At 33.4% G+C, this 22,677-nt stretch overlaps 1 protein-coding gene across 19 annotated transcripts in view; it reads right to left on the reverse strand.

The window, feature by feature from the left end:
• The window catches only part of MYCBP2 (MYC binding protein 2), a 274,498-nt gene that overhangs the window by 181,342 nt on the left and 70,479 nt on the right, over positions 1-22,677 (reverse strand). For 18 of the 19 annotated variants that reach the window (XM_032277408.1, XM_032277409.1, XM_032277423.1 and 15 more), the window contains 4 exons: positions 22,293-22,451; positions 15,607-15,811; positions 10,372-10,517; positions 9,637-9,738 (listed from right to left, as the gene is read on the reverse strand). In XM_032277408.1, coding sequence (XP_032133299.1) covers positions 9,637-9,738; positions 10,372-10,517; positions 15,607-15,811; positions 22,293-22,451 — 612 coding nt within the window. Of the gene's footprint in view, positions 1-9,636; positions 9,739-10,371; positions 10,518-15,606; positions 15,812-22,292; positions 22,452-22,677 lie in introns of those variants that run through there. The other variant, XM_032277428.1, reaches the window with a different exon arrangement.

Genomic DNA, 22,677 nt, shown 5'->3' on the forward strand with positions numbered 1-22,677 from the left:
ACACACACACACACACACACACACACACACACACATCGGGAGAGTGCGGGTGGGCAGGAGAAACAGAGAGAGAAAGAGAGCCTGGGCTTTATATTGATGGCAAAGGGGGCACCTAACTCAAATAACATAATAACATTTTGGAAACATCTTTCATTAAATAATTTATTTCTAAAGTACCACTATGTACATATATATAAGTATACAAATACATACCCATACAGATTACAGTTCTTTTCACTAATATGACATTTAAGGAAAAAATCTACAGCCAAATTAATTTTAATGAAATAAATCACTTTTCCCATTAACATTTACCTTGAAAAGAAAAATAAATTTGTTATAACTTAAAATATTAGGTCTTTTCTTATGCATTAGAACTACAGTGTTCTTGAGTTTTAACAACATCAAAAATGCCTTCAAACGTGAAAACACTCTAAATTTGACAGGTTACCATTAACTGAAATGAGAATTATGACACTAAGCAACGAACATTTTTAATTAAAACAAGTTTTTTCATGATTCTCTAATGATCTTCAGTTTAATTAATTTTTCTAATAATGGGACAAATTGAGGCTATTGCCCTCTAATAAAATTTCATAAATGTCAAATTAAACACCAAAGTACCCTTCATTAAACAAGTGGGTAAAGAAACCATATTTCAATTATGTTTCTAAATATAAACAAAAATGCAAATAGCTGGAATTATATGAAAAACCAAGAATAACATATTCTTTGGCTATGACAGATAGAAACATGCTAATAAGGAGTATTATTTCCCAATAATGTAGTACCAACTATTTACAAGCTAAGGTTATATAAATTGAGTTTCATTTCTTTTTTTGTTTGTTTGTTTGTTTCTTTTGAGACGGAGTCTCACTTCGTCGCCAGGCTGGAGTGCAGTGACACAATCTCGCTCACTGCCACCTCCACCTCCCAAGTTTAAGCAATTCTCCTGCCTCAGCTTCCTGAGTAGCTGGGACTACAGGTGCGCACCACCATGCCCAGATAATTTTTGTTTGTTTGTTTGTTTGTTTAGTAAAGATGGGGTTTCACCATGTTGGCCAGGATGGTCTCAATCTCTTGACCTTATGATCTGCCCAGCTCGGCCTCCCAAAGTACTGGGATTACAGGCGTGAGCCACCATGCCTGGCCTCAGTTTCTAAAATGCAGTAAAATTGATATTTCAAATATGAACAAAACGCCTTATTTTCTTCTCATGCATTATTTCTCCATTGTTACAAAGCAGATATATAAATTACAATAAAAAGTATTTTTCAACTATATAAAAAGTTATAGATATTAAGGTAATAATATTAAGCTGTATTATCATTTTCTGATTTCTATGATCTGCCTGAAATATTGTTTCTCCCCATTAAAATACATTACACTCATTTACTGTCTTGCTAAATTCAATCTTTTTAGAATCTTTTGATTCATAAATCAAGAAGGCCTGGGGGCAATCATGTCTAAAATTTGAAGTGATCGGGCTCTAAAATACTATTGTATCCCATGAGCTAAAATAATGTTTCTTCAAATATAGTTGAGTTACTAATTTATTCACCAACTGTTTTGATTATCTTTTATCTAGAAGACACTAAGTGAAATGAATATAATGACAAGATATCGGTCTCACTGGAACTCAGTCCACTAGGGAAAACAGAAATAAAAGAAAAACTATGAAATATTACAATAAATGCTATAAAAGAAGTCTCTATACATTATGTCCTGAAAGATGGAAAGATATTAAATAAACTGTAGAGAATCAGTGAGGTTTCAAAGAATGACAAAAAGTTTAACAAGAGAAAAGGAAAGGAAGACAGGGCATTCCAGTTAAAAGGAATCAGATTTAAATTAGGATTTTACAAAAGCATAAAGATGATAAACAATATTGTATAGTCATTAAAAACACACATAGCTGACTTTTACAAAGTATATGTGATGGAGCAAAAGTCTTGGGAAATTTGTTTGGAGAGGTATACAAAAACAAAACAAAACAAAACAAAAAAACAGATAATTAAAAACCTTTTCATACCATAAAACTTCATTCTAAAAATAAGTCCCTAAACTGCTTTCAATTAGCCAACAAAGACATACTACAAATCATGGTACTAACAGGTAAATTGTGAAGTCCTGGGAACCTTGATAAACAAGATACAATCTCTGCTTCAAGAAGCTCACATTCTAATGAGGGGCGAGAGGGTTTACACACAACTAAACAAGAAATTACGACAGTCTATGATGAAAAAAGCACACACACACTGGAGGAGAAGCTAACAAAACTTGAACGTGGGAAAGTAGAGAATATAGAGATAGAAGAAAACATCACATAAGATGAGGTTGAAAAGGAGGTAGCAAGTAGTATAAAGGTTCAGAGATAGGGAATAAAAAGAGAAGACAGAGAAAAGAAATGAGAATAGAGAGAGATGAGGCTGTAGAGATAAAAGTGCACCCTTCATCCTAGGGACTACGAATAGTGTTTTGGTTTTAAACAGAGAAGTGCTACTGATCTGATCTGTATTGCAGATCGAATATTCTGGAAGGTGACTAATGGCTTAAAAGAGGATAAAACTGGAGGTAAGGCCAATTAAAAGGCTTTTTGCCGTCATTCAGGCAAAGAAGGGAAGAGGCCTCAGCTAAGCAAACAGTGAGATTCTCAAAGCAGACATTCAAAAGCTATTAAAGAATTAAGAGGGGAGAAATGCCAGATGTAGGTGATGGGGAGGAGGAAGGCAGCAAATCACACTGCCACGTGTGTACCTATGCAACAATTTTGCATGTTCTTCACATGTACCCCAAAACCTAAAATGCAATAAAATAAATAAATGGGGGAAAAAAAAAGAATTAAGAGGGCTGAATACATAGAAATTGGTGGTTTATTTCTTTCATTGAAAGAGAAGTGAATAAAATAGGGGTAGGAGATAACCAGGTTTAGACATTTAGAAGCTACACAGATGTGTGGACAATGGGTAATTCAGAGTCCATCCATAGGCAGTTAGGCAGAAAGCATGGAATAAGTGGCAGTGTTAAATAGTACAAGCCTTTCAGAAAGCTATTGGTGACACATTTCAAGATCTTAAAAATTATTATCCTTTGGCCTAGTAACTACACTCTAGAAATCTATGCTAAAGAAAACACTAAAGTGTTTTTAAAAGGGTTTCACCTCAAAGGTGTTTACTACAACTTTATTCATTATAGCAAACATTTAAAAAATATCCAAATGAAAACAATTAAAAATGATAATACATCTACTCAATGGAATACTATATAGCTATTAAAATGAGATTTATACAAAATTTTTACACAGAAAATGATTTTGTGTTATTTAAGTTAATAATGAGATACCATTATTCACCAGTTTTCCAAGAATTAAAAAGAATAACTAAACCCAGGTGTGGTGGCACATGTCTGTATTTCCAGCTACCCAGGAGGCTAAGGCAGGAGGATCACTTAAACCCTGTAGTTCGATGCCATCCTGGGCAACACAGCAAGACCCTGTTGCTACAAAAAAAATAAAAGAATAACTAATACAGGTGATGCCAAGAGGAAAACATCACTCTTATGTGTTAGTTTAGAGAGTATAAATTCCTATAACATTTTTAATACATGTGAATTATCTGTTAAAATTTAAAACAGATATACTCTCTGCCCCACACATTCTATTTTGGGAAAGTTCTACTATATAAACACTAATATGTAGCTCTAAGTTTAAGAATATTTATTATAGTAAAGCCCACAAAATCTAAAATAACCTGAATGCCCATCAACAAAGTAATGGTTGTATAAGCTATTTACCACATTCTATATAGTAACTACCTAAATGGTTTAGGTAGTTACTATATAGAATGTGGTAAATACACATTTACTGACCTACTCTAGTGTGTGTTCACCTTGTATTGTAAAATGAGAAAAAGATGTTGCAAATGTATACATAATACTACTTTTGTAAAGAAACATATTTCTACACTTTCACATATGTGTAGGTATCTGTACATGACTATATTTTAATAGAGTAAGATGTTAGACTATTAACATCATTTGCTTGGTGGGGGAGTGGAAATGGAAAGGTAGGGGTAAAATAATAGCAAAATATAAAAATGTATGTACTAGAACACTAAGTAAAAATACAAAACAAAATTCAGTCAATGTTATAACTGGAAATAAGTAAACTTGCTTAAAAGATCACAATGAAATAAAAACAATAATTGAATTAAGGAATAGGTTTACACAAAACCTTGACCTAAATTCCTGTATTACTTTAATATGGTATTTGCAATAAAGGACAAAAAACTTTTGTGATATAATATTAAAGGGAGTAAAAACAGGACACCAATATGTATCATAGTATGAAATTATATAAAGTAAGCAAAAAAGTGTAAGAAATTACACCAAAATTCTACTAATGGTTGTCTTTGTATAAAGAAGTATACTAACCTGTTTTTTCTAAGTTATATTCTCTAAATGCTTCATATAATATTTAAATTTAAAAACAGACTTTTATGTGCCACTGGAATATCAGCTAATATTGAATTTGATGTGTCGAATCAAGAAAACTGTAATGGTTTTAGGGGCTCAAAAATTAACAGCAACATCAACTCAATCACTTTGAAATAAGAGGCTTTAATAAATTTGTATATAATTTGTAACTAATTTTTTCCCATGAAAATTGAATGTTTTATTCCAGAAAAGCTGTTGGGGATTTTTCCCAATAATCATCAAAGTTTTGTGATTAGCATCCCAATGTTGTAAGAAAAGCAATTAAGGCAAGGCCAGACCTGAAAGAGAATCGAGCTTAAAGAAAAAGTATAAACTACTAAATAGCCTACCACCACCAAGATGGTCAACACCAAGCAATTATTTAGGGATTATTATATGTTAGGCACTTTCATGCACATCACTTAATCCTCATGAACATCCTTAGGTAGGTACAGTTATCCCCATTTTGATAGTAAGAAAACTGATGTTCAAGGTGATTAAATTCCCAAGGTCATACACAGGTGGTAAAACTTAAGAAGCCAGAATTTGATCCCAAGTCTAATAACTTCAGAAAAGATGCTCTTCACCACCATACTGTATAGTGGGGCTAACCATATAACTTACAACCCAAATGAGACTCTACTGAGAGTAAAAAAGGGAACTATTAAGAAATATGCCTGGACATTTATAAAATGTGACTCTCCCAGGTAAGCCAGAACATGGGTTTAGCCCATCCACAGCTCCCGATTATGAAACTTGGATACTTAGAAGAAAGAAGAAAAAGTTAACATTATTGGAGTTTAATTTTCCTTAGGAAACAGTGCTGAAAAGGAATATAAAGATGAAATCACTGATATAATCATTCACTAGTTCTTCCAATAACTTCAAGAGCTCTACTTAAGAATTTCAGGAATAAGTACTTCACTTACACAGTTAAATTAATACATAAATCAATCCAATATAATCTAAAAAAGACAAATTATCACAAACCATTGAACTAAAATCTGTAAATGAATACTACCAATACCTAAAAAGATAAAGAAAAATTTTAACTAGAATATTAACAGCACAAAGATTTAAAATTAAAGACAAAGTTCAAAATTTATGAAAAAGTTGTAATAACATTGCTTTTTTGGGTTACAATAGCACATTCCATTATAGGAGACTTGGTGTCATAAAACAGTAACTAAACTACATCAATAGGCCTGAAGCTGACTAAGGCTTTAGGACAAGAACCAGGGACCAGGCTGGATGCAGTGGCTCTTGCCTGTAATCCTGGCACTTTTGGAGGCTGAAGCAGCCAGATCACCTGATGTCAGGAGTTTGAGACCAGCCTGACCAACATGGTAAAACTCCATCTCTACTAAAAATACAAAAATTAGGCCGGTGTGGTGTTGTGCACCTGTAATCCCAGCTACGGGGGAAGCTGAGGCAGGAGAATCACTTGAAACCAGCAGGCAGAGGTTGCGGTGAGCCAAGATTGCGCCACTGCACTCCAGCCTGGGAAACAGAGGCTACATCTTCAAAAAAAAAAAAAAAAAAAAGAACTAGGGCCCAAAATTCTGATCAACTACGAAAAACTTAACTCAGACTTGGCAAATAAGATGCAACAGAAAAGTCAAGTAAAATAATCTAACACAATCTAATTCTTAAATTCTGAAGTGATGTTAACACAGGTAAAAGCCAATTACTAGTAAGTATAATTGCAAACATATTACTAAATTGCTAGTTTCTAAAAAGTACCAATAGGCCAAAGAAATAAAAGACATGTATGCGTGGCAACTGGAACACTAAAATTTTATTTGACATTTCTATTCCTCATAAGAGCAAAGCCAAAACAATTTTTTCTAGCATAGTGCCAGAGAAGAGTCTTAGAATACTGTTAAGTGACTCAAATCCGTTTCTAAGGCCCTTGAGCTAGAAATTCTGACTCATTAGGTCCAGGTGATTTTCATGCAGAAGGTCAACGGAAAAAACTGCAAACAACACTGACCTAGTGCAGTAGGTCTCACACTTTGGGAATATCAGAATCACCTGGAATATCATTAAAGCACCATTTACTGGCTGTATTCTCCCAGTTTTTGTTCAGTAGAGATCTAGAGTGGGGCCTGAGAACTGGTACTTCTAACAAGCACCCAAGTGATGCTGGTCCTTTTGAGACCACTTTGAGAATCATGTCCCTCAACTAATAAAAAACACAGCACCCGAAAGGAATTCCTCCATCCAATTAAAATAAAAATATTTTTTAAAAAGCAAAGTTAAGTAAAGTATAGATGCCTTAAACCTAATCAGTATTTTTTTTTAAATGGCTTAAGTTGTCAAACATAACTCTTACTCTGATTATACAGTAATATGCTTATTGGAGAATATTTAGAAAACAAATTGTAGAAAAGAATATAAAAAAGCATCTTTAAACTCACCTGTCAGGAAAAAGCATTGTTAATATTTTGGTATTTATCTTTCTTGTTTTATCCCTATGGGAGTGTGGGTATATCATATTCATCTAATTTTGTTTTCTTCTGAAAATTTGTTTTTCAATAAAATTGCTTAATAAAGTACTAAAAATAATATAAAGATAAAATCATTAAAGTGTCATATCAGAAGAATTTTTAAATTATTTAGTACATTATAAGGATTTCCAAAGTCATTGAATAATTCTGAAGTTTAATTTTTTTTAAAATGAATACATGGTTAGAATTCTTGTCCAAATGCAAAACTGTTTGTTTAAAATAAAACAGGCCAGGTGCAGTGGCTCACACCTGTAATCCCAGCACTTTGTGAGGTCAAGGTGGGTGGATCATTTGAGGTCAGTAGTTCAAGAGCAGCCTGGCCAACATGGTGAAACCCTGCCTCTACTAAAAACACAAACATTAGCCAGGCATGGTGGCAGGCACCTGCAATCCCAGCTACTCAAGAGGCTGAGGCAGGAGAATAGCTTGAACCTGAAGGCACAGAGGTTGTGGTGAGCTGAAATAGTGCCATTGCACTCCAGCCTAGGCAATAAAAGCAAAATTGAGTCTCAAAAAAAAAAAAAAAAAGTAAATAAAATAAAAATAAAAAATAAAATACAAGCAGGCATCACTTTGCATAGTGCTGCGTTAACTGAAAAATAGGCATATGGGAACTCTGTCCTCCTTTTGCATGATTTTAGGTAACTGTGGTGACTGTCAAAAGGGAGCACATGGTTCCAATGTGCATGAATTTCTGTTAATTTCAGTACCATGGAAAGCAAGGACAGCCATAACTGCGGTCCATAATGAAGATTCCACTCATCAAGAAAAGATATTTACAGGTATTGTTTCAACAAACACGGAGGGTGAGAAATGTAATAAAGAGTTCTATCAAAAAATAAGGACAAGATAAAATGTATGCGTACCAACAATATGAACACAGTGTGTCTACTGACGTTCTATATATTTAGGACTGCAGATGAAACGTATTTGTTACGAAATATACAGTAAGTGCCCAGAACCTCAGTCTACCTTTAAAAAGTCAGATACAATATAATGTCTTTAAATATTTAAGTAGTGGAGGAATTTTTTTTTAATTTTAAAGGGTTGGGGTGTACAATTAATGTTTCACAGGTTTATGTCAAATTTAAAAAGAAACAGCAAAAGAACATTCTTGCAATCACCAAGTTAAGTCAAATTACCAATGCACAATTCAATGTTCCTTTATTTCCTATATGCAGAAATACACTAAACCCAGAGAAGAATAGCTTTTTTAAGAGGGAAGAGAAAAACAGTAACAAGATACCCAGCATTAGGCAAGTAATTAAACGTGAATAATTAAATATAAGAATGTGCTATATTGTAGTTTAAACATAAGAAATAGCTGCATTCTGTAGGTCCATTCATATTGTTCAACCTAACATTTCTAAAGAAAGAAAAACAGGTAGTAAACAGATACACTGATAACTAATCTTCAGCAAATTATATCAACATAAAAAATTATTAATTACTACATGTCAGAAAGACCTATAACTTAATTCTACCCTGTTTTGTAAGAAACCTTTAACATGCAATTTTTCCACATATTTATATAAATACTGACAGTACCTATACTAATCTCATTAAAATATCCTTTAAAGGACATTAGGCAAGCAAAGCCAAATAATAGTAAATATTCACCTTTCGATCAACAACATTTATCAGATGCTATGAAGAACACTCTTCATGTGCCAAGCATATGTTTTACAATTTTAATTTAATAAAACTAGAATTCACTATGTGTACTATACATTTTACTACTTATTCCATATATTAACAAAAAGAAAAGCTAGAAAAAATGTGTAATGATGGCTACATGGGTAAAAGGTTTATCTCACACATCAAATATCATAACATTTCTAATAAGTATTTAAAATTTGCAATATCAGTAAACATTACTAATCAAAATTTTGCCTAGTGGAGGAATAAAATCACAGACCTCCATAACAACTTGTTTTAATCCTACAAAAAAAAAATTCTGCTGAGCAAGAAAATCTTTAGTAATACGCATATTTGTCTCTGCGTATCAAATACCAATTACAACAACAGTTAAATGTATTTTTAAGCCAAGAAATTATCATAAATAATGAGGAAAAGATAAAAAATAGACCTATCTTTGCAAATAAAACCTTCAGACTTGCCATCTTACTCTTCCTGTACATAACTAGAATGAGCTTTTTCCAAAAAAAAGACACATGAAAGCATAGTTATGCACTGAACTGGAGGAGAGCATAGCAGGACTATGCCCAATTGATAATGAGAATAAATGATTAAGAAAATAGAAATGAAAAGGCTAAGCTGAATTTTGTTCCACGGTCAAACAGATGAGTCCAATGTCTGGGTGAAGGACAAATTGTGAGAATTTCTATTTTTAAAAAGTTGCTGTTTTTGGCAGACAGCACAATTCTTAATATGGTTGACTTATGCCATAAACACCCTACTTAATTAAACTTATGTTATTAGCACAATTATAAATACCTTAAATGTAGGTTATTAGCACAATTATGAATACCCTGAATATTTTCACATTATATTCATGAATAATCAGAATATTACTAATTTTAATTTTAATGATTTCTTACTAAATCAGCCTAATGTGTAAGCTTTTCAGTGGTTTCAGAATAGGGCAGGAAAGTGGATTTTCATGTACTTTTTCTCTGTACCTACATCTTACCTCTTCCTTCCTCTAATCTGTGCCTTCTGATTACACGTTGCCGTTTTTCTTCTTGTCGTAACTGAAGGTGTTCTTCAATGTTAACCCCAGGCACTGGAACAGCTACATGATTGGCCAAAAAAAACATAACAACAACAATATATACGTTATGTCATAGCTATAACAGAACTACATAAAATTCAAGAAAGTAAAAGCTAGCAAAAACATTGCCTAAAACACAAAATACTTTTACTGTAAGAATTTTTAGCCAAAAAGGGAAAAAGAATCTCATTACAGCTGGGCATGGAGGTCCACACCTGTAATCCCAGCACTTTGGGGGGCCAAGGTCAGGGATCACCTGAGGTCAGGAGTTCAAGACCAGCCTGGCCAACATGGTGAAACCCCGTCTCTATTAAAAACACAAAAATTAGCCAAATGTGCTGGAGAGCGCCTGTAATGCCAGCTACTTGGGAGGCTGAGGCAGGACAATCACTTGAACCCAGAAAGCGGAGGTTGCAGTGAGCTGAGATCAAGTCACTGGACTCCAGCACTGGCAACAGAGCAAGACTCTGTCTCCAAAAAAAAAAAAAAAAAAGAATCTCATCCCTTAAATGTCATATAGTCAGTTAATGTAACAGCAGTATTACATAAATTATCTTAATTTTTTAACATATATCTAAAAGAAACTGTTTAAACTGTCAGACTTGCTGAGTTGAGGACGACTCAGTGTAGTGTAGAATAATCAATCAAAATTACCTAAAAGAAGATCTAAAGGTATCATTTCTTTCACTGCATCAAGAATTCCTCTTTGTCTTGCCTCTTGACCATCCAATTCTCTTGCACAAGCCTTGCAACATCCACACACAGCACAACCAGATTCTCCAGAACCACAACCACAGATCCTAGAAAGAAAAAGACAACTGAGATCTTACTAATTTTTCCTTAAAACTCTTTTCTATAACTTATTTTCTACATTTTTCAAATTGTTAAATAAATAAGTAAATCACTTCTTTAGATCAGGGTTGTTCATTTTAAAAAATGGGTATAAATAGCAGAATAATTTAAAACAATATTCTGATTAATCTTCCAATATGCATAACTGGTATATTTCTATAAAAAATACAAACAGATTCTGCTATCATTAAAGCCACTATGTTGAAAATAATCTTTTAAAAATTTTTGCCGTTAGTAACACACCAGAAGCTTTAGGATTAAGTGACCCAGATGGGTTCGTTGGCTAAAAACAATCAAAGTTGCTGTCCAGCAGATAAGTGAAGACAGGTGTTGGCAGCCTTCAGCAAGAGTCTAGCTTGCCAACTTCATGCAATATGTCTCCTTCCCCATCTCTTCTTTACACGCCATCATCTTCCATTCTCTCCTTTCATTCAGTCCAATTACCTGTTCTTTTCCTCCTCTGCCCCTTTTATGTCAACCGTGAACCATATGGGGTATTTGTTGACAAGGACGCTCCCAGAAACTGACTTGAGGGTCAGTGAAACTAACTTCTTAGTCACATATTTTGTAGAAGTCATAGCTTTAATGTTACTCATTGGATGAGTCCTTAAAACTTTTGACAGCCTTGCTGAACCCCAGGTTATACAAATTTTGGAAGATAGAAGAGGAAGAACATACCTGGTAGCAGTTTAAAAGATACAGCTAAGCAGCCTATGAAATGTCTTACTTTTTAAAGCAAGGATTACAATTTGGAGGATCACTCACTACACAGTAAAAATGGTGACACAGTAATAGCCCAACTGACATTATTTTTAAGATAGTGTCTTAACCATCTTAAATGACACCAATTCTTCTCAAAAATTTCCCCAAAATTAAAGAGAATACTCCCCAATTCACTCCTTGAGAACTGGATTACCCTGATACCAATGCCAGACAAAAGATGAAGAAGAAGAAAGAAGAGAAGAAGAAGGCAGAAGGAAAAGAAGGAGGAGGAGGAGGAGGAGAAGGAGAAAGAGCAGAAAGGGGGAAAAAGGAGGGGAGGTGGCCAAAAAAGAAAAAAAAAACCCTACAGACCAATATCCCTTATGAATAATCATGCAAAAATCCTCAACAAACTAAAAAAAAAAAATCAGCAGGATATTAAAAGAATTATACACCATAACCAAGTGGGATTTATTCCTGGAATGCAACAAACAAAAATCAATCCATGTAATATTAACAGAATGAAAGAAAAAAAAAACACATGATCATCTCAATTAATATAGAAAATGCATTTGACAAAATTCAATGCCCTTTCATAGTAAAAACACTTGACAAACCAGGAATAGAAGGAAATGATCTCAACATAAAAACCACATATGAAAAACCCACAGTGAACATCATAATGGTGAGAGACTGAAAGCTTTTTTCTAAGATTAGGAAGAAGACAAGGATGCCCACTTTGACCACTTCTAATCAGCATTAGAAGTTCTAGCCAGAGCAATTGGACAGGAAAAGAAATAAAAGCCATCCAAAGTAGAAAGGAAGAAGTAAAATTATCTATGTTCACAGATAATATATAAGTAGAAAATTCACAGATTCTACATAAGTAGAAAACCCTAAAGATTCCACTCAAAAAAAACTAATAGAGTAAATGAATTCAGCAAAGTAGGAAGATACAAGTCAACACACAAAAATCAGCTGTATTTCTAGATATTAACAATGAACAATAAGAAAACGAAATTACAGAAACGATTCCATAGCATCAAAAAGAATACATTTGGTAATTAACCAAGGAAGTGAAATGAGAACTAAAAAGCACTGCTGAAAGAAATTAAAGATGACATAAATAAATGGAAACACATCATATGTTCATGAATTAGAAGACAATGTTTTTAAGATGTTCATACTACCCAAAGCAATCTACAGATTCATTGTAATCCCTATCAAAATCCCAATGATGTTTTTTACATAATAGAAAAACCTATCCTAAAATTCACAGAAAATCTCTAGAGACCTCAAATTGCCAAACGATCTTGAAAAGAAGAACAAAGTACACATAGTTCCTGACTTCAAAACTTACTACAAAGCTACAATAATCAAAACAATGTGGTACAGCATAAAAACAGTCATACAGACCAGTGGGATAAAACAGACAGCTGAGAAATCTTCCTTCACATACATGGTGAAATTATTTTTGACAAAGGAGCCAAGATGATTCAATAAAGAAAGGATTATCTTTTCAATAAACGTTGCTGGGAAAACTGGATATCCACATGAAAAAGAATGAATTTGAACACTTCTCTAACACCAAAATTAACAAAAACTAACTCAAAATGAATCAAAGACCTAAATGTAAGACCTAAAATTATTTAAACAAAAAAAAGAAAAAAAAAAACTCTTAAAAGAAAAGATACAGTAAATGCTTCACAACACTAGATCAGGAAATCATTTCTCGGATATGACACCAAAGGCAGAGGCAACAAAAGTAAAACAACAGACAACTGGACTTCATGAAAATTTAAAAAATCTTGTGCTTGCAAAGACAAAGTCAATAGAGTACAAACACAACCCACAGACAGGACTTTTTATTTTCAAATCATATATCTGATAAGGAATTAATATTCAAACTATATATAGAACTCCTACAACTCATCAACAATAACAAAAGAAACCAACAACTTGATTCAAAAATGAGCAAAGGATTTGAATAGCATTTCTCCAAAGATGATCTCCAAATGGCCAAAAAGCTTATGGAAAGATGCTGAATATCACTAATCACTGGAGAAATTCAAATATAAACTATAATGAGATACTACCTCACACCCATTAGGATGCCACTGCCAAGATAAGAGATTATAAATGTTAAGAAGGATGTGGAGAAACATCTGTACATTATTAGTGGGAATGTAAAATGGTTGGCTGCTATGGAAAATAGTATGACAGTTCCTAAAAAGATTAAAAATAAAATTACCATATGGTCTAACGATTCCACTTTTGGGTATATACCCAAAAGAGCTGAAAACATGGCTCAAAGAGCTACTTGTACACCCATCTTCACAGCAGCATTATTCACATTAGCTATAATGTGGAAACAACCCAAGTGTCCATCAATGTGTGAATGGATAAGCTAAATGTAGTAGATACATATAATGGAATATTATTCAGCCTCAAAAAGCAAAGATGTTCTGACATATACTAGAGCCTGCATGAACCCTGAGGATATGCTAAGTGAAATAAACCAGTCACAAGAAGACAAATATTCTATGATTCTCCTTATATGAAATGTACCTAGAGTAGTCAGAAAGAAAATAGATAGTAGAATGGTGGATGCCAGAGGGAGGGGAGAGGGATGAATGGGGATTCATTGTTTAATGGGTACGGAGTCTCAGTTTTACAAGATGAAGAGTTATGGATATGGATGGTGGTAACAGTTGCACAACATTATGAATGTATTTAATACCACAGGACTGTCCACTTAAAAATGGTTAAGATGGTCAATTGTATATGTATTTTATCATAATGAGATGTGTAGTCACGATTTTATAGTAATTGAAGTCAGAGTTAATAGTCCTTAGTATTCTGATATATTGTTTGCTTCATTAATAAAGCAACTATTATACTTGGTTAGTATTGTCTATGTAGGTCTATGAATAATTATTAGAAACTATATACGTCTCTGGGGGGAAAAACATATGAAGAATAATTTCAAAGAGAATTCATAGATTTTCTTCATGATATATACTGGCTGCTTAAGTTCAGAGAATGGGAATATTAAATTTTATTTTTATTATTTGTTTTTTTGAGATGGGAGTGTTGCTATTTGCTGAGGCTAGTTTGAAATTCCTGGCCTCAAGTGATCCTCTGGCCTTAGCCTCCCAAAGGTTGGGATTATAGATGTAGGCCATTACACCCAACTAACATTGAATTTTAATAGAAATAGCATTGGAGAGATCCAGGAGAATAAATTTCAATTCTAACACTGTTAAAAAATAATCATAGAATCTTTCTGCATCCAAATTAAATTTAAAAGTAAACAAGTTAGGTGCTTAAAAACAGAAAACAGAGCCAAACATAAAGCACTACAGAATAAATATTATCCTTTGATAGAGATTACTGTGAATTGCTTCTACTAATAATGTAAAGAAAATTTGTTTTTAAAAAGTCGTATCTCAGCAGCCTTAGAGAAAAGCCCTGTTAAACATGACCTATTTAACTATGATAGGCCAAACACAAACTTAGAAATAAACTCCTATTAGATCCAGACAGTATTTGGGAACAAGCAATTATAAGAGTTGCTAAAAAGGAAGGTCAAGATGCAGGGATGGCTGTTTTCCTTCTGGGCTTCTCTTCACAAAGTTTTCTCCACTCCTCCAAATCAGCCAATTATCAGAAAGCTCATCTTTCAAAGAATATCCCATCATGTTATAGTGGCTGTAACTAGCAATGTAGAAAACAGAGTTCAAAATTCTTCCTCACATCCTAACAGAAAGCCTGCATTTTTATTCTGCCAAACTTACACATGAAAAGTGACAACAATATAGAACCCTGAAAAATGTGGTCCACTAAGAATAAACATAACGGTATAATGTAACTTTAAAAGCAAGCATACCCAAAATTTCTAAAATTATAAATGGTATATTTAATATAAAAGAAAATTATATCTCTAATCAAGTACCCTCTAAGATACTAATAATTTGATTTAGAAAAGATTCATGTTCAACAAAAAGAAATATAATAGACACGCATCATTAAATAGGCTTAGGAAAACAATACAAATAAAGGCGCAGCCCCAAATCTTGAAAAACTTATAACCTGTTTTTAAATAATGGTTTATATAAATCAAATGAAAGAAAGGCAACCTTAAAGATGACACTAAATTATAAATTATTATAATAGAAAACAATTATAAGAATGATATTTTCTTGGCTTTTTGGCTAAGATCAAATGAAAATGCCACTGCGTCTTTAAGAAAAAAATAGTAACGTACACTCTGGAATGATTTTGCAAAGAAATGTGTTCTGCACATGTTCATTAGTAGGAATCAATCTCTCTTACCCCCCGGGGACTCTGTCTGGACGGCCACTACTAACACAGCTGGCTCCATAACCTGTACAGTCTCCACAGACAGTGCAAACCATGCACTGCTCCAGCTTCCATTTGTGCATGCCTGGAGGACACATCATGGACTTCTCATCTTTTTCATCTAGTTCTTCTTCTAGGTCTTCATCCATTGCTGTCGCCATATTTTCAACTCCAAACCCTATTTAACGGATCAATTTGTAATTTTTATACAGATTACTTTCATGTATAAAAGATGGATGACTATATTTCCCAATTTAAAAAATAATGACAGCATGCTAATCCAAGCAATTATACAAAGAAATGCTTAAATTTGAGTGACAAAAATACATTTTAATTAAGGGACCACTAATAAACACTCTCCCCATTTCATTTCTGTAAAAGAAAGCAAGGAAGGCTACTGTTAAATGTTTCTTGGCTGTTATCTTCTGTCAATCATACTTTTAAATCTTTTCCTTTTTACCATCTTCACTACCAACACTTTCATTCAACAGATCAAAGAAAGCCTCCCAACCATGCTCCAAGCCCAGAGTCTGCCACTCTAGATCATCCTCCTACTGGAGGATCCACCAATCATCCTCCCAAAGCACATACTTGATCCCAGAACTTCACAGTTTACAAATCTCCATTGACTTTTCAAGGTCTTCAGAAGAACAAAACTCAGGAAGAGGCAGTAGGAACAATATGGCTCCTAATTTTCTCCAATCTCATTTCTTTTCCCTCTGCTCTCCAAACACTCAGTGTCCTTCCACATGCTCAGGGCCTTTGCTCATTCCTGCTCCCTCTGCCTCTGTCTTCCTTACTTACAAGATGTCTCTGACTATCTCATCTAGCAGAGAAGCTTAGGCCTTCAAAAATTCAGCTCAGAAGTCATTATCTTTGAAAGTACCTGCTACCTTTTCCAGGCAGTCACCACCTCCTCAGTTCCTGTTTTTACCTCACTTACAACTTTTTAAAACTGTGTTATAATTCATTCATCTTTAAAAAAAAAAATGAACACCTACTATACTCCAGGGATTCCTTCATGGCAAGAAATCAGCAAACCTTTTATAAAGGACCAGACTGAAATAATTTAGGCTTTGTGGCTCATACAAACCTTGGTCACATTTTTTACAATCCTTACAATGTAAAATCAATTTTTAGCCTGTAGAGCTATACAAAAAAATGACATCAGGTTATACTCTACAGATCTCTGCTCTAGAAACTGAAGAATATGATACTGAGCTGTTATAAAGCTTATAATGTAGTGAGAAAGACAGACATTAATCAAATAACCAGATAAAAATGTGAACTACAACTGATAGGATTTTGAAGGAACATAGTACTATAAGACCATATAATGAGAGAATTTATCTGTGGGAGTCTAGACTTTCCAACTAGACTTAAGGTCCTCAAAGGAGGATCTAAGTTATGAGGTCATGTTTTGCTCATATTATCTCTTATTCTTAGTCAACCTTATTCTCCTGCACCTATAACATCCACTTAACACAGAGCTACCATTCAATACGTGTTTATCTAATTAACAAATAAACTTATAGCATATATAGCCTTTTTGGGTTTTGCCACTTCTAATCTATGGGCAAGCAGAAAAATTAGATAATCACGCATCAGATAGCTATATCTAGGATTAGAATAAAGTGATCCTAAAGGGAGTCTGAGTGACTATTTTTAATAACCATGGCTAAAATGTACTGAGCACTATTTGTAACTAGCTCTACAAGTATTACTCATTTAATCACTCCAACAGTACTGGAACTATTATCCTCAAATTAATCTTTACATTCAATGGACTCTCAATCACAGTGCCAAGCAGATAAAGCTCGTTGTAATTTATATGGGAAATAAAACCTCCAACCAGGCTACATTAATCAAAAATTTACAAAGAAAAAGGCTGGCAATTTTGACATCAAAATTTTTAAATTATATATAACAAATGAAACTGTAAATCACAGGTTAGTCAAAGATATATAAAACATAATATAAAAAAAAAAGCTTCTACAAATCAGTTTTTTAAAGTAGTAAAATAAAGTTTGAAGAGATGTTCAAACTCAGTATTAATAATCAAGGGAATGAAAATTTAAATAAAAATGAGAGACCCAGCAATTCTACTCCTAGGTATATACCCAAAAGACATGCATGAAGACTTTCACCAAAAGACATTTACTAGAATGTTCATAGCAACATTATTCATAAAAACCAAAACTGGAAACTGTCCAAATGCCCAAATACCAGAAGAATTTTAAAACTGTAGTATCTATATATAAATTAATAGAAAAAAATGAACAATCTATACCACTTGTAACAACATATATGAACTTCAGAAACATAAAACAATGAAAAGAAACTGGACACAAAAGAGTTCATACTGCATGATTTCTTTTATATGAAGTATAAGAAGAAAACTAATTCATGGTGATTAACTGAGGGGCAGAGAGGAACATACAGTGGGGCTTTCTGGGGTGCTGGCAATATGTGGTTTCTTAAGCTGGGTGCTGTTTACATGAATATGATCAATTTGAGAAAATTCATCAAGATGCTATGTATACTTTCCTGAATGCATAATATACTTCAATGTAACAAAAAATTACCATGAGGTATCATTTCATAGTCACCAAATTGGCAAAAATCAGTCTGTCAGTATCAACTATTTAACGTGATGTGGAAAATCCAACTCTACTGGTGAGAGTATAAACTGGTACAACCTCTTTCAAGAAAAATCCAATAAAACTGAAACCCACAACAGAGCAATTACACCAGAGAAGAGTCTCACACATGTTTGCCAGAAAACATGTATAAAAGAGATTTCAAACTCATTGATAACAATGAAAAATTGGAAATAAGCCCATCCATCAACAGGAGAATGGGTACACTATGGCATGTTCATTGTGTGGTTTATCACACATTAGTTAACATAAATCATGTAGATTTGTATGCACCAACATGGACATATTTCAAACAGAATGGTGAGAAAAAAACAATTTGTAGAAAAATATAAATAACAGATTAACACTTATAAAAACACATAAAACAGTAGTCTATTTTTATGTGTAAAACAGACATGATTATGCAATATTATTTTACACATAAAATATAAAAGAACTTGTAAAAATATATAAGAACATGACTGAACATATGCTTATCAAAGTCATGATTGAGGTTAGCTCTGGAGATAAATGGAATATGATAATAAGCCTTGGAAGGAGAATACAGGGCACCTGAATCTTATCTGTGATTTTTTTTTAAGCTGAAAAAAAATGACAACACACGGTAGATAAACAATTGTTTAATACTTCAATATTTTTTGTTCCTGGTTTAAATAAACTTTTAAAATATCCCTTTACGTTCCTTTTAAATTGATACATAACTGTTGAACCTATTTATGACATACATGTCAATTTTCATACCTGTATACAATGTGTAATGATCCAATCTGGATAACTGGGATCAAGTCAGGGTAACTGGGATATTCTAAATCCTCTCTTCTAGCTATTTTGAAATACACAACACATTGTTAACTATATTCACCCTACTCTGCTCCTGAACATTGTAACTTATTCCTTCTATCTAACTGTATTTTTGTACCTATTAACCAATCCCTCTTCCTCTCCTGCTCCCACTATCCTTACAAGATTCTGGTAATCACTATTCTATTTACTACTTCCATAAAATCAATCTTTTAGCCCCCACATATGAATGATATTTGTCTCTCTTGGCCTGGTTTATTTTATTTCAGTTAACATAATGTCCTTCGGTTCCATCCATGTTGCTGCAAATAACAAGATTTCATTCTTTTTTAGGACTGAATAATTTTTTTTTTTTTTAAAGACGAGGTTTCACCATGATGACCAGGCTGGTCATGAACTCCTGACCTCAGGTGATCCACCCACCTCAGCCTCCCAAAGTGCTAGGATTACAGGTGTGAGCCACCGCGCCTGGCCAGGCCTGAATAATATTCTATGTACCACATTTTCTTTATCCATTCATCTGCTGAGGGATACTTAAGCTGATTTCATATCTTGGCTGTTGTGAAACTGCTGTGATAAACATGAGAATGCAGGCATCTCTCTGACATACAGATTTCCTTTCTTTTGGATACATACACCCAGAAGTGGGATTGCTGGATCATGTGGCAGTTCTATTTTCAGTTGTTTGAGTCACCTTCATACAAATGAAAAATCTATGTATTCCACAGTTGCTATACTAATTTACATTTCCACCAACCATGTCTGAGCGTTCCCCTTTCTCCACATCCTCCCCAGCATCTGTTATGACTCTGCAATCAGTATGCATTTTATGTGTCTTACTTTAGTCATCTGCTTTCTAATTCATTACTTACCAACAAAGTAGGTATGATTCCTAGTAAATTAAAAAATCTTTTAACAATTTTATTTATTATAAAATTATATCTAAAAATCTAGAACACAGATGTAAATTTATGCTCAATTTTCACAAGTTTCATAATAATAAGGAAACAATGTTGTTCAGGTCAGACTTCTTATAAAATATAATTTGAATATATATTCATATTATAGGTAAAAAAAAAACTAAACTGATTCCTCTTTATCCTAGCAGTTATTATCCAAAACAAGTTCACTAGTTAAGCAAAAAAACAAAGTACATCCATTGTGAAGTAATCCATTTCTTTTCTTTCTTTTGTTACTTCTTTATTTGCCAATATATTCTAATAACTTTTTAAAGCTATGCATTTTAAATATACACACAGACACACAAATATGGCAAAGACAAAGGATGGGATGGGTTCCTGAGATCCACATGAGTCTGACATCAAGGCCTCTAAAGAGAAAAACCTGGTTAATTTATATAGCACTTAATCCACGAAAGTATTGGTACTTTAACCAGAGTTCAATGCTTAGTTCTAACAATATTTATGTATTGTTTTATTCTCTTGCTCATATGAAATTTAAAACAGAAAATCAGAAATTGGAGCGAAAGCTATAAACATAATGACAGCAGCTAGATGTAAAAATTGAGGGCAAGAAGTAGCCATGCTATTTAAAACTACAACAACAAAACAAGACCACAGCAAACAGGGCAATCAAAGGATAAAGCCTTTCGTTCTCTTCAATAGTCTGAGGCATCGGAGCAAAGGATACTGTGAAGGTGTGTCTACAATTTAGTCTTTTCTTGGTAAAGGGTCAGATATTCATAAGGATCACTCTTAGTTGTCAAGAACAATTTAAAATACAGGTAGCATGTGCTTTTAAATGGAAGATAATATTTGCCAGATAGACTGCTGCCAAAAATGGTTAAAATGTAAAACATGTGGTATAAAAGCAGCTAATAAAAAGTTTGGAAAAAACTTTTCTGGAGTGATGTAGTCACCAAAGATGCTAAGTCAAAGAAGCACTATTTTATGTAGAATTTAGAAGATGATGTGAGTAAGCCAGCTTATTTGCTCAAAAATTAAAAATCTAAAGTATATTTATTTTTCCAGTGATATTTTATCAGTAAATATTACCAAATAAGAAATTCAGTGGTTTTCCTAATTCACAAGTATAAAATCAAAGAGCCACTGACACCCAATTAAAAAATATGCAAAAGATCTGAACAGACATTTTTCAAAAGTAGACATACAAATGGCAAACAGGTCTATGAAAAGGTGCTCAACATCATTGATCATCAGAGAAATACAAATCAAAACTACAATCGGATATCATCTAACCCCAGTTAAAATGGCTTTTATCAAAAAGACAGGCAATAACAAATGTTGGAGAGGATGTGGAGAAAAGGGAACCCTCGTACAGTGTTGGTGAGAATGTAAATTAGTACAGCCACTCTGGAGAACAGTATGGAGCTTCTTCAAAAAACTAAAACTAGAACTATCATATGATCCAGCAATACTACTGCTCGGGATATACCCAAAAGAAAGGAAATTAGTACATCAAAGAGATACCTGTACTCTCATGCTTATTGCAGCACTATCCACAATAGCCAAGATTTGGAAGCAACCTAAGTGTCCATTAACAGATAAATGGATAAAGAAAATGTGGTACATAAACTAAATGGAGTACTATTTAATCATAAAAAGACTGAGATGCTATCATTTGCAATAACAATAATGGAAATGGAGGATACTGTGTTAAGTGAAATAAGACAGGCACCAAAAGACAAACTTCACATGTTCTCACTCATTTGTGGGTGTTAAATATTAAAACAATTGAACTCATGAAGATAGAGAGCAGAATGATGGTTACTAGAGGCTGGGAAGGATAGCAGGGGAGAGTTGGGTAGGACATGGCAATGATTATTTGGCACAAAAATATACTTAGATTCAATGAATAAGATTTACTATTTGATAGCACAACAGGGTGACTACAGTTGGTAATAATTTGTTGTTGTACAGAACAACTGAGGGAGTACAATTGGAATGCCCATAACATACAGAAATGATAAACGTTTGAGATGATAGAGACCCCATTTACCCTGATGTGATTATTACACATTGTATTCCTGTATCAAAATAACTCATGTACCCCATACACATACCTACTATCTACCCATAAAATTTTTTTTTAAAAATAGAAACAAAAAGAAAAAGAAGAGTCACTCATTTTGAAAAGAACAAAACTTTCACTATGTTGTTCTGAAAAACTAACAAAAAGAACAACACAAATTTTCATATCTAAGAATTAAAGACCTACCTTTCCCACCTTGGTTCATGGCACCAGTGTCTCGTCCACACTGTCCTTTATTATTTACACCAAATGTCCATACTTCTCCATTCTTCATTAAAACACAAGTATGAGCTTTGCCCATAGCTACCTGAGTTACAAAATGGCCCTTCAAATCAGTTACCAAACCTATAAGAAAGATACAAATTTAGTAAAAACAACAAAAAGGCACTTCTGGGCCTAGTAAAAGAACTACCTCAATGCAGAACTTTTTATTTCTGTGGCAAAATAACTCACCAAAATGAGAAATAAGTAGCCAAAAGACTGGCAGAGTATCACTGAATTAACTTTGCAACTTTGTAATGTAGTTTCAATGAATCCTAAAATATTATCATCCAGACTTGGGACATATCTT

The sequence above is a fragment of the Sapajus apella genome, unplaced genomic scaffold (assembly GCF_009761245.1).
Source record: "Sapajus apella isolate SASKATOON/1434 unplaced genomic scaffold, GSC_monkey_1.0 scaffold9, whole genome shotgun sequence".
Lineage (NCBI taxonomy): Eukaryota > Metazoa > Chordata > Mammalia > Primates > Cebidae > Sapajus > Sapajus apella.